The 13,152-nt window shown below is 38.6% G+C and overlaps 2 protein-coding genes across 2 annotated transcripts; one reads left to right on the top strand and one right to left on the bottom strand.

Annotated features, from left to right (window-relative positions):
* Positions 1–2: 2 nt before the first annotated feature.
* Positions 3–1,835, top strand: LOC124311816. The gene is made up of 5 exons (XM_046776175.1): positions 3–71; positions 152–433; positions 555–683; positions 761–892; positions 948–1,835. The coding sequence occupies exons 2-5, from the start codon at positions 292–294 to the stop codon at positions 1,277–1,279; spliced, it is 735 nt and encodes a 244-aa protein (XP_046632131.1). The 5' UTR covers positions 3–71; positions 152–291; the 3' UTR covers positions 1,280–1,835.
* A 9,306-nt stretch (positions 1,836–11,141) lies between these two features.
* Positions 11,142–12,202, bottom strand: LOC124311893. Its single transcript, XM_046776261.1, has 3 exons — positions 12,186–12,202; positions 11,824–12,047; positions 11,142–11,768 (listed from the first exon to the last, which is right to left on the bottom strand). Exons 1-3 carry the CDS (start codon positions 12,200–12,202, stop codon positions 11,479–11,481), a joined length of 531 nt encoding a protein of 176 aa, XP_046632217.1. The 3' UTR covers positions 11,142–11,478.
* Positions 12,203–13,152: the final 950 nt, after the last annotated feature.

Genomic DNA, 13,152 nt, shown 5'->3' with positions numbered 1-13,152 from the left:
CCAACAAGTGACTGTGGTGAAAGTAAGAATCTTATTTAAATTTTGCATTCTATTTTGAACTAAAAAATGGAGTATATATTTAAATATCTGAAATTTAAAAAAATGGCTTAATTCGTTTATAATAATTTAACGTATTATGCCGACCCATTAGGTAAAACAAAAGCGGTAATCAAAGAAGTTAGACAATCTTTGACTGGTTGTGGCAGCCACTATGTCGATGGCATTACACTCGTTTATCTTTTTGAGTTGAGGCGAACAGACTAAAAATTAAAAATGTCTATCTAATTTTCCATGCTGCCTGGTTTTAAAATAATGGCTGATGGAAAACAGGATGACCCTAATGCTGTTCGGACCAAGAAAATAGAAGTGGAATACCGCCAAACACTAATACGGAAAAAAGAATACACAAACACAAACATTGATGGATTGCTTTGTAAGTAAATTTGATTGAAAACTGCGTTCTAGTAAACCATGTTCAGTAAATGCAATGTTGAATGTTACTCCATGGCTGGGGTGTGTTGTAATCTTCATTAACTTTATGACTTTCATTATAGGGAGTCAGAATTTACCAACAGATGATGTTGGAACTCATTTTGAGGCAACTGACGGGACTGTGAACATCAGCAATGACTTGCCTCCATCACCAACACATGTTACACCACCATTGAGGATAGAGTTGATTGGTAATACTACTTCTATAGAATAATAATGTGGTTTATATTGACTTCCTAATAGGGCCTATATTTCTGTTTAATGTTAGGTGATGAAAATGTATTCGCAGCTGAAGTTGTCAACAGCGAAACTACATCAAGCAAGAGTGTCAACACTGATGAACACTTACATCTTCCTCTAGCAAGTGTTGGGACAACATCAATGAGCAACGAGTTTAATGGTAACACACAAAAAATTATGAATAAAAATCCTTATTCATTTATGTCTTTTCCCAGGCCATCCCAATTTTCTTGAAGATGACAGTCAGGCTTCAGGTGCTTCAGGTCATACCACACATTACCAACATTTCATGAACTATGAAAATCTTGACTGGGAGGAACTTTTGGAAGACAATGATTCTTACCAGAAATCTATTAGTGAATCATCCATCCCAGATAACGTCAATGATTGGCTGGTCAATTTAAATGATGAGAACATTGATGTTTCTCATGAAGAAGCTGTGAGACGGAGTCTTGCTGAATGGGTACTGGATTGCAACATACCAAGAGCTCATGTTTCGAACCTATTGAAGCGTTTAAAGCAACAAAACCTGTTTGTTTACACTTAAAATCTATTGACATCCAAGAAATAGTTGTTAGTGAGTTGTCGTCGATTGTTCAAGCTTGGCCAATTTCGTTGATGGAATGTAAAATGCTGAGAATTCCCATGCAATTGTCTAAAAATGGTTTTTTTTTGTGTCACCTCTTTGTTCTAGCTCGTTTGCTTAATGATAATTGATTGAAATGTTGTAATGTTATTTATTCAAATGTTGCAAGACATAAAAATACAAGTGGAAAATGTAGAAAGCTTTGACATTTTGAATTTGCCGCAATATTTTTTATAAAGTACGTCAGCGCCGTAAGTTATCTTTTTTAAAAAATAAATAAATATTTGAATTTGTCATCTAATGGACGTAACTTGTACACACAGAAAATATATCCAGTTTGTGTCAAATTAGCACGTCTATTAGACAGGTAAAACTAATACAAAATAGACAAGATAGCAACATCGTAAAAAGACGTGAAAAATACGCACTATCGTCGTATTTTTTGGACGAAAAATAGACGCGACGGAGAATGGATGAACATACGTCGCATAGGCGGATATCAGACCAGCCGTGTTAGCAGGGTAGTCTTACGCTACGATTCACTACGGCTCATGATTACAATTGCAGAACAATATGCCTTCAAACTTTGTCATCTTAACATTAAAACAGCCTGGTACAGCATTCTTGTACAAGGAAGATGATTAAGAACTGTGCATCTCACATGCAGAAGCCTACCTTATCCATAAAAATGAGAGCGAATTGTGTCGACTATACAAATACTTATATGGAATCTTTCAGACCTCACGTAATTTGGAATCAAAAATTGCACTTTGTTTATTCCGCATTGAAGGGATCTTCAAACAAAGTGAGCCATCCAGGAACGTGCTCTGCTTTATGACTTACACAGACAATGGGGAGGCACGCTCACCCAATGAAGCCAAGAATACCTGGTTTAACTGACTTTGGTAAGTGGATTGGAGGGATTGAAATGTTTATTTATTCGCAACCCTCTCGTTTTCTCACCCCATGAAGCACCAGCCATCATTTTTCCGCAACTACGGAAGCATATCAACTAATCACTTGATATTGTCAACCCCTTAACATATCTGGAAAAAAGTAAACTCATTATTAGAAAAATATATTCCTCGTGTTTCTATTGCATTGTATCTTAACGCCATTGCATTGAGCTTTGTACATGCAAATGATTCTTTCTGAAAACAGCGAAGAGGTGTCTTTGGGTGGATTTTCTTTCTAACTGTAATTAGAGTTCCAACGGGAAATGATTTTTTCTTTCCAATGTTGATATCTGTTCAGAGGTAGTCGATTTTCTGTTTCACGGGAAAACCTTTCAAGGGGGTATAATCTTTTACGTAAAGTAATTAACGTGTGTTGTGGAAGAAACATTTCCGTGAGCCACTATCTCCCCCATTCATTAACTTTAGCGTTCTATTCATGATGTAAGGTCTATTTCCTTTCTAGGTTTTTTGGGTGTTGCTGTGCAAGTTTCGTCTTATTCTAGTAAACTAGAAGTGATAGCTGCTGGTTCAGGAAGCAAAGGAATATCAAAATCCCAATATGCAACAGAAATCCTATCTTTAGCCATCATGCATAATTTCACCATGTTGGCGTGCTCCATAGTATTGAGTTCCAATTTGATGTAGTTTAAGGAATGACCCTGACGCAATATCCCATTGACAATTAATTTTACCTTAAATTCGGAAAACTCTTTTAAATATCCTTTATTTATTTCCGTTTCTTCTTCTTTGAGGTGTTTCTGATTTTTTAAAAAGGCCACATCCAGTCCTCTTGCTAATACCCATGACACCATTCGTTTCTCTTATAATTTGGAGACTTTCTTCTTCGCAACTGCTTAATTGAAAAGATAAATAGGTCGAAAAGTAAAAGATGGTAAAGATAGCAAAGAAATTACCTTGAGGAAACTAAAACTTTTAAAAACATATGTAACTGATTTGGTTGTTGTAAAAGTACTTGCAATTTTATTTTGAACCACGTGCAGTATGAATCGGGTACTAGCGTCGAAGATAGCACACTTTCGTCTTCAAAATAACAAAGCTGGTTGGCTCAGGCAATGGCCCGTAAAAGGCATTAACATGTAATTTTAGACATTAAAAAAATCGAAATTTTCGCGTTTCTTTCTTCTTGGCTTGTAAATTCTGTCTTTTGGCTTTATAGGCTGAATCTTTTCGATAGGGAAGAAAGTTGAGGCCCAATTTCTTGGTAGTCCTTATGGTTTTTCGGATCGTTTTTAACGGTAGGACAATATTTCCCTGAATCTTAACTGAGGGCATCCCTAACTGGGTTCCTCAACAAATCATGTTGCACGAAGAGTAGATATTTAGGCTGCATCATTCCTGATAAAGAAATGATTTGAAAAATAGATCTAATTTTTTTTTATTTGTGTGTTACAGTGAAAAGCCGAAAACTTACTCAATCAAACATTAAGGTGGGAGTCCTGAAGGGGGAGGAAATCCTTTGTTCAAGAATCCTCCCCTTTGTCCCCCATACCCTAAGGCCATGCCGCGGGTGGGGACAGGACATGCGACATATTTTTGGGTGATCCAACATTTCAAAACGATGAATTTATCTACAGAAGAAAGAACAAGCGCAGTCACAGTACTTGCATCTAGGAGTGACTACAAAACAAAGATTAAAACCAATAAAAAGAAGAAAATTATTTTATGCTTAATACAAATCTTTTTGGGGGCCCTGTTCCTTTTGGCTCTCGGCCGTCTCGGCTAAGGAGTTACGGCGTTCAGTTGAACGGGAATTAGGCCCCAGCACCTTGGTATTGAATCTGGGGTGTGACTTTGAGCTGTACTTGAATTTGGTCCAGAGGGATCTGGGATGCTGCTTCGGGGTCGACCTAAACCACCGCCTCAAGATTCCTTTTTACTGGTCTGTGACCCCTATTTTTGGAACGATTACGTGGCATCTGAAAAATATATGATTCCGCTGTGTTCATGAAGGATTTTCATGAATCATATTCATGGAAACAGTGGAATGAAATCAACCTTCTATGAAAGACATGGCATTCCGTTCCATAGAAAACAAATTTTATATAATAACTACCAAGATATTATTGTATAATTTTCTGGCTTTTTTTTGTGACTTCGCTAATTGAGCGCTAGGGAGTTATTTCGCTAACTCAAAAACCCCACAAAGGAATTTCATTAGCTATCGACTTTAGCCCCATTAAGCGAGAGCCATTAGCTATTGTAGCCAAAAACACCAAACCCGTGCTGAGAGTTACACTGTTGTTGTTAAGGGTTGTGCTGTTCTTCTCATGATGTTTTCGCCTTTCGGGTTCACGTTGCCTTTTACATTTCGTAAATTGTTTCTGATGTTTTTATGGAAATAAGATTTCAGAGTGTTATTGGGGTTTTAAATATCTTGATAAAGAATCAACAATGGACAACAAAAAACTACCCGTCTGCCACCCAAGCCAGAACCATATATTGTATGTATGGATCATTTATTTCTATGAAGGTAAGGGAAAGCAAGAGTTAAGAGGTTGTCTTTCAGTCACCTTCGGTAATATATTGTTATATTATAATTGGTAATATATTACCGATTCGAATGCCCAAGAATTGTGAACCAGAGCTTTATTGAACTTTTCCACCCAAGCAATTTCCAACCCAGCAGTACGATAAATGAGGACAGTTAAACGTAGACTTTGCAGGAAAAATCAATGGGAGCTGCATTCCTGAGCAAAACATTGATTGTGTGGTAAAAAGTGGATTATTATATGCAAATTCACTCTTGGTGAAAGGGCTGGGCAGTCAAGTTGGCTGCTTCATTTTTATTCCACCTAGTTATAACCATTGTGAACAAGTATTCTGCTCATGCTCAACATCTAAAAGAAATTTATAAAATCCCCTTATTTCTTCCGCGACATTTCAATTGCCATATATTTGAGGGGACTACTGACGTTCTTGAAGTCTTTTGGCTATTCTACGACATCCCTGCAGCTAGTTTTGAGAGAGCTTGTTGGACGAATCATCAATCCATCTCACATGTGGTCTTCCCATTCTTTTCTAGGAGAATGCTCTTGTATTTAATTACCCGTAAAATCGCTGGTCATCTCTTCAGTGTTGACTTTTTAATTGCTAAATGTTACAACTTCTTGTGACTCCATGGACAAAACTGCTGCCTTCTGCATGCTATTATCTAGTTAAACGAATATATCAGGTAGTGATGCTTGAGAGAGCCTCATTTCCTGTCAAATATGCTACGCGGCTGCTCAGTCTCAATGGATGGATCATAAGGTTCTTGGAAATCAACGTCTCTGGAAATAAAAACTTTACAGCTTACAGGATCACAGGCCCTGAAGGCCTTTTGATATTCATAATAAGGCAGATGATGACACATGACTGCTTTTGGATAAGACTTCAGCCTCTTTTCTCTTGTGGTGAACTGAATCGACACCAGGCAGAATATGGCAACTGGGCTAAGAGAAGAGAAAAGAGGACGGGTTTTAAACCTATGGGGCAGCTCAGTTTCTTTTCTTTGTCTGATCTTGCGCACGATATGCGATACGGTCTGAAATATACATTCGCTATCACCTCGGAAGTTTTGCCTCACAATTACTCCCTGTACAATTAGTGTGTCATACTCTTTTAATATGTAGAAATACCGTAGATCCAAATACTGATGAAGGAAACGAAACATTCAGAATTACGCCCTTCCATACTTTATAGGGAACTTCCATAGGAAAGAATGGAACACTCTTTCCTCCTTCGACAGTTCTGTTTGCCAAATGGTTGAGAACATAGACATCATAGTAGTATCATAGTAGCTCCAATGGCAGGGAATACAAATAAGTCATACTTCTTGCCGATTCCAACAACTTTCAGTTGAGTCTAATTACACCCACTGTATTGTTCTGGTGAACAGGGGATTTTTTTACGTATGCCGCCTTTAAGAAGCCTTGTCTCACTTTTTTTTGTAAGCGTACTGTAACAATCCTTCTGAGATTTGTGTGCTTGTTGACTTCAAGAGGTAACGCGAAGTATAGGCAAACGTAAAAGTCAAGGTAAGATTTTGGTAAGAGTAAGCTAGGTGTCTCTAGACCAACAAATAAACAATTATGGAAATTTAGAACGGAATAGAAAAGAACACAAAATACCTGGGATGTCTCGAGCTGAAAGATGGTTACCACCGATACTAGATAATCATAGACAAAAACAAAGCCTATAACAAAGACAAAATGAGTACAGAATAAGCACAAGCAATAGTTAATAATAATTACCCAGCCAGGAAAAATCAACATATAAATAGGCTGTCCAGACAGGTAAAGCAGGACAGAGAAAATCAGAAAACTAGAAGAACAGCACATTAAAAATTATACGTACAGTAAATTAACATAAATCTACAAAACTTTGTCACAAAAAGATATGAAGCACAGAACACAGAAAATTCGTGCTGGATTGACATAACTAGCTTGTTCGCGAGTTAAATAAGCGTGGGTTTTACGTCACAAGAAAACGACAGACGAATTTACACAAAGCTTTGGTAGGGAAGGGGTGGAAATTGCGCTTGACGTTATTTGAAGTGTATCCAAGCGGCAGAGATAATACGCGCTTTTCTCGTCGCAACATTAGACAAAAGAATGAGGGAAAAAATGGAGGCAGTCTTAAAAGATCCAGCAATCATGCGGCACATTTAATGCTGGAACGATTGCAGTTTCACACACGCTTTGAAATTCACCTCGGAAATTCAGATTGAGCACTCCTAGGAAAAAATTGGTTTTGACCACGGAAGATTAAGCAAACCGCATGTGATTGCAGTCGAACCGCAAAGCTTTACGGATACATCAGCTAAATGATAACGTAGCTGGTTTGGTTATTGCAGTTTTCACTTATTATTGTTTATTCCATTTCAGATTTTGGTCTAATATGAGACCCAGAAAGGAGACTTCAAGTGACGGAAGAATTTTTTGTTAACGGAGACAAAGAGGAAGTCATTGCTGATGATCAGGCTCTTCTCACAAGAGAAAATCGTAAATAAGGTTTTGCGAGCATTAAGTAACTTTCTGGTTGCCTGGCAAGGTATTCAGCCGTCCTTCTCCAGGTAGTAAAACCTTACCTATTGGTATTTAACACTGAGTCCACCACTCAATCAGGCCAAAATTGGGGGTTTTGGGGGTTTACAATTTTTGGAAAAGGGTGACAAAGGCATCGCAGCCAGTCTCCGTATAACCCATTTTGTGCGGAATTTTACGGAAAACCAAATGGTGAAATCCGCAATGTTCTAGCTAGCATAGTTTTTAAGTTATTCAATAAAAACTAAGAGACCCCCCCCAGAAATTGTAGTGTTTTTTCGATTTTTGACATCAGTTTTCGGGCAAACCAGACCTTTTAAAAAAAATCTAATTTTTCATAATGAAAGATTTTGCCCCCCTCCAGAGACATCTCGCCCCGTTTTTATTTTAAACTGTTATTAGCAGAGATATCGGCAATTGAAAATCTTAGAAATTTTTCAAAATTTTCTGAAGATTTTCGCCATTGACAGACGTCATTTAGCAGAGATATCGGCAATTGAAAATCTTAGAAATTTTTCAAAATTTTCTGAAGATTTTCGCAATTGACAGACGTCATTTCGCCACCCCATCTAGCGGCCGATTTTTAAAAAAGCAAGGGAGATCTACTGTTCTTCTGGCCATTAATTTTTTTTTCGAACTTCAATTATCGATAGCCAACCAAGCCCAGCAGTTTTACATCGGTTCCATTCTTTTCTCAATCATTCAATCAATCAAAAATTAATTGCCAGAAGAATAGATCTCCCTTGCTTTCTTGAAAATTGGCCGCTAGATGGGGTGGCGAAATGACGTCTGTCAATGGCGAAAATCTTCAGAAAATGACGAAAAATTTCCAAGATTTTCAATTGCCAATATCTCTGCTAATCACCGTTTAAAATAAAAACGGGGCGAGATGTCTATGGAGGGGGGCAAAATCTTTCATTCTGAAAAATTAGATTTTTTAAAAGGTCTGGTTTGCCCGAAAACGGATGTCAAAAATCGGAAAAAACACTACAATTTCTGGGGGGGTCCCTTAGTTTTTATTGAATAACTTAAAAACTATGCTAGCTAGAACATTGCGGATTTCACCATTTGGTTTTCCGTAAAATTCCGCACAAAATGGGTTATACAAGGACTGGCTGCGATGCCTTCGTCAACCTTTTCCAAAAATTGTAAGCCCCCCAAACCCCCAATTTTGGCCTGATTGAGTGGTGGACTCAGTGTTAATTCTTAATGCATGCTCGCTTCTTTGTTTCTTTCCTGACTTTTGGAAATGTTCAAAGGTTTCAGTCTTAAGCGAACCCATAAAACTGGATATCTCAATTTTAAATAGCTTCAGACCGATTATTTTAGTATCCAACATTTTCAATCTCCTCTAGAAGATAGTTGTTGGATGGTTCTGATGACTAGCCAAAACTAAAATTGATTCAGCTCATGTCAACAGGATTTAAGATAAAACACATTAACCAAAAAAGCCAGCAACCTATTCTCTTGTCTCTCTCATTGAATCCACATTCCTGGACTCAAAATTTTGTGCCTCTGCAATCCTAGACTTCAAAAACTTTTTGATTTGGCTAGGCACCACGCAATTGCTGCAGCCCTTGTGAAACGCACCTGTCTGCCTTACTTACTGAATCTTGGCTAGCTTCCGGAACACTCAGAATTGCAATTCCTAGCCTCCCGTGCAAACTGTAACCCCTTTAAAGATAAATAATTTGAATAGGCCAAAAATCTGACTTTAAACAAAATAAATTTACAATTATAAATAGTAAAAAGGCATAGGGAAATTTCTATAACCTAAAGTTTCCGCACAGCAGAGAGCGGCTTAGAAATACCGAGATTTTAAATGTTAGAAGCAGGGTTAGAAAAATAACAGCTGTTATCACTACGACCATCTTTTAAATATCGATTTAAATCTCGATCCGATTTTGGAAAATTGCCATCTATGGGAGGGGGTAACAAAGGTGAAACATCTTGGAAATGAAAAATTGCCATTTTCAAGTGATTTCTCATATGACATGTACAGTCCCCTCACAAAGTTTGGAAACACGGCGAGTGTTTCCGCGCTTCTAACACGGCGGCTTACGGGCCAATGTGTCTCCCTTTTTTCGCGATAACTCACGTTTGAGTTATTGCAAAGCAAATTTAAAAAAATCTTCTTGGTGAGGAAAGAATTTTCTTTCACCATGATTTTTTTCAGATTTTAGTAAATTGAACTTTATCCCCAAAGTGCTAGACATAAAGTTTGGAAACATCGGCGCGCTCGCCATATGTTTCCAAGCTAAAGTGTATGCTAGTTAAAAAATCATAAAAAATTGAAATTAATCAATTTTTACTTGAAACTTTTACCAACGGTAGACGACATAGTCGTCTACATTTGGACAAAGTTTCAAATTTTTCTAATGAAACTCTGATTTTTCCCGATTTTTTAAAAAACAATTCCGATTTATTTTGGTGGCGCAGGGACGAAATCCTAGCCCGGGGGAAGAATAGAAGAGGGAAAACCGCCGGACCCCTTTGTTCTCCCCTATTCTCTTCCCTCTCTTCCCTCTTCTCTCTATTCCCTGCGGTAAAAGTTTCAAGTAAAAATTTATTAATTTCAATTTTTTATGATTTTTTAACTAGCATACACTTTAGCTTGGAAACATATGGCGAGCGCGCCGATGTTTCCAAACTTTATGTCTAGCACTTTGGGGATAAAGTTCAATTTACTAAAATCTGAAAAAAATCATGATGAAAGAAAATTCTTTCCTCACCAAGAAGATTTTTTAAAATTTGCTTTGCGATAACTCAAACGTGAGTTATCGCGAAAAAAGGGAGACACATTGGCCCGTAAGCCGCCGTGTTAGAAGCGCGGAAACACTCGCCGTGTTTCCAAACTTTGTGAGGGTACTGTATGTATGTATCAATTTATATAGCGCACTACGCATGATTTCTAATCCGATCTAATGACGCTGTTTCGTTTCCAATTTGGAAGATGTGATTAAACACATCACCGTATGCTTAACGTCATATCCTTGAAAGCAATCAAGGATCCTGTGTTATGCGTGCTGCCTTTCTCCACGGCGCGACTGCTACAGTTTAAGACGGGTTCAGCTGGGGTTCGAAACCAGAGCCTCATTGCCTTTTTTCCAAAGTGTTGACGCTCTTATCCACTACACCCCACATCCCCACCCCTCATGCGCTGGTCAAAATTATGCATGAGGTTATAGAACCAACGATGTTCTTTGTTTAAGCCCTAATGAATCCTCCTTTAGCCCTATTTTCCGTCCCGTAAAAGAAAGCCGATTTGCTACCGGCCCTCTCGACTGTGCGGAAACTTTTCATTCCATTTTAAAAGGGCCCTTCCCGTAAACAAAAAAAAAATGTATATTATAAAACTTAGAGCTAAGAACCCCCAGTCCAAACATCGTTTTCGTCGGACGAAAACTTGATTTTTTGCGATTAAATTAAACTTTAATGTTTTCCCATAAGCTTCTCTCAGCCACTCTCAGCTGTGCGGAAACTTTAGGTAGTTACTGTAATACTGTATAATTGTTAATTTATTTTTGAAACAACTCTAAATAGCCGGGAGAAAAATTTGCCCAAGCCTTTTCAAAATCGGCCGCTAGATGACGTGACGGAGAAATGGGATGATGTCGAAAATCGTTAGGAAATGACGTAAATGTTTCCAATCATTAATTTCTCTGCTAATAAAGTTCAAATCGGAAAACGGGGTGAGAGTTCTGTAAAGGGGGTAAAATCTTTTATTCTGAAAAAATAGGTTTTTTTTAACGGTCTTGTTCTGGTTTGCCCGATAACTGATGCAAAAAAAAAAACGAAAAACCTCTACAATTTCTGGGATGTGCGACATACGGGCCCCGCTATACGGGCCCCGACATACGGGCCCTCTTTTTTTTTCATGCGACACACGGGCCTAAAAAAAGACGACACACGGGCCTATTTTTTAATTGGAAATAAAAAGATGAGTTGAATACCTACTATGCGTAATCGAATTATTTACATTACATAAAGGGAGCTGGAATCGATGAAAAAAGAACACAGTAATTGGGATTCCGCTAAATGCTGATCAGAATAGATACAGACATGAAGCTGTATCGAAATTGCTGGCTCGTAGCACAACCAGCTTATAAAATGAATGTAGAAATAAAATGAGATAAAGTAGGTAGAGAAAAAAATAGTCTTAATCAGACTCGTCAAGACCATTGGCATTCCGGAGTTCTCTTAGTTGGGCCCTGGAGAACTTATGCGTGAGATTTCCAAGCGCCTCCAACAGTTCTTTAGATGAAATGGGATTATCGGCCCGGCTATAGGAAGCCCACAGTTCCGTCAGGTGGTGCTGCTTCGACTCTGCGTTTTTGTTCAACCGTCTCAGGGCCTGTTCTTGGGAAAGGAGCTTGGCCGTCATTGGTATTTTCTCAGCCTCGTCTTTCATCTTGAGAATGAAAGTGACGAGACTGATAGATGAAGGCCCTAGAATAAAAATAATAATGAGAAAAAAGATAATGGGATATAAACTAACAGTTACCAGCAACAGCTTTCAGGTTGTTGTGAGTCCCCTCGACGTTGTTGTTGGTACGTTCATGCTGATTGAACATGCTCCAATTTTGTGGTGGCCAAACGGTGCTTTTTATGTATGTGGTGTCGATATAGTTGCAAAATCTCAGCATGAGACCATTTGCTGCCGCTTCGATCTGTTGAAATCTTTTGGCGATTTTATCCTCTGGCAGCAGGTAGAGACTCAGTAATTCCCTGCAGGTTTTGCGAGTCTGACTGTCCTTCCGATAAGATGGTGCCAGCCCTATTAACTTGATGTTCCGTGGCGAATATCAAATGTCGGTCGACTCTTTCCCGCGATGTGATAGCGATATCTCGGCGGAAATATCCAACCGGAATGCAGCTGCCATATTGATCTGTTATCATCAAAAATAATATTTATGATTGCAAATAATGAAAACGATAAAATTTACACCGCTCTAATAAGGTTGTTCTTCACTGGGAGATTTCGCGATGGATCTTTTGCGAACTCCACCATCATTTCTTTCTCTACTACTGCCCTAGCAGAGGCTAGCGGATTGCTGATAGCCTGTGCCTTCGCTTTCATGAGAATTGAAGCATCCCTAGAGATGTCCAGGTTGGTTGGGCAGGTATGAGGTACTCTGGTTTACGACCAGTGATGGAAATTTCACAAATGCAGCAATCCATGATGACAAGTAATGAGCGTGAGTTGTGAAGACAATCAATCTTAAAAAACGAATAACATTCAATTTTGCAAGTTGTGTTGATGAAGACTACTCCCTTGTTGCCAGATTGTATAATTTGTACTTGGACACAATTCACTGTTATCAAAAAATTTCTGGTTGCTAAAGGAGTCGAACTCAAGACAATTGCGTGAAAACACAGAGCGCTAACCGACTGACCAAGGTGATGTTCAAACGCACTTTGTATTTATGTTCCTTATAAAAAAATAGACATAAATATGAAAAAAAAACTTGGGCCCGTATGACGTTAAAAACGACGTACGGGCCTAAAAATTTACGACATACGGGCCTGGGCCCGTATGTCGGGGCCCGTATGGTGGGGCCCGTATGTCGCACACCCGCTAGCCCCGCTAAGTGGGGCCACTTAGATTTTCTTAAAAATCTAAAAAAACTATGGCAGCTTTAAAATCGCGGATTGCACCATTCGGTTTTCCGTAAAATTCTGAATAAAATAGGTTATTCGGGGACTGGCTGCGATGCCTAGCGCCTAGCCACCGTTTCCCAAACAATTAATCCCCTAAAACCCCCGAATTTTGTCCTCTCTGAGTGGTGGACTCACAGCGTAACGACGTTAAAAAATTTGTAGTTTATAATAT

This window comes from Daphnia pulicaria, chromosome 8, assembly GCF_021234035.1.
Source record: "Daphnia pulicaria isolate SC F1-1A chromosome 8, SC_F0-13Bv2, whole genome shotgun sequence".
Taxonomy (NCBI): domain Eukaryota; kingdom Metazoa; phylum Arthropoda; class Branchiopoda; order Diplostraca; family Daphniidae; genus Daphnia; species Daphnia pulicaria.
The sequence above is the reverse complement of the archived record's forward strand: the minus strand, read 5'-3'. Positions and strand labels throughout refer to the sequence as shown.

Bases quoted from the DNA above. Each gene is read 5' to 3' on its own strand.
- LOC124311816 (XM_046776175.1), top strand. From the start codon at position 292: ATGCTGCCTGGTTTTAAAATAATGGCTGATGGAAAACAGGATGACCCT. The intron at 434-554 runs GTAAGTAAATTT...CTTTCATTATAG, and splicing joins AAACATTGATGGATTGCTTT to GGAGTCAGAATTTACCAACA. The intron at 893-947 runs GTAACACACAAA...GTCTTTTCCCAG, and splicing joins AATGAGCAACGAGTTTAATG to GCCATCCCAATTTTCTTGAA.
- LOC124311893 (XM_046776261.1), bottom strand. The intron at 11,769-11,823 runs GTAACTGTTAGT...TTTTTATTCTAG, and splicing joins CAACCTGAAAGCTGTTGCTG to GGCCTTCATCTATCAGTCTC.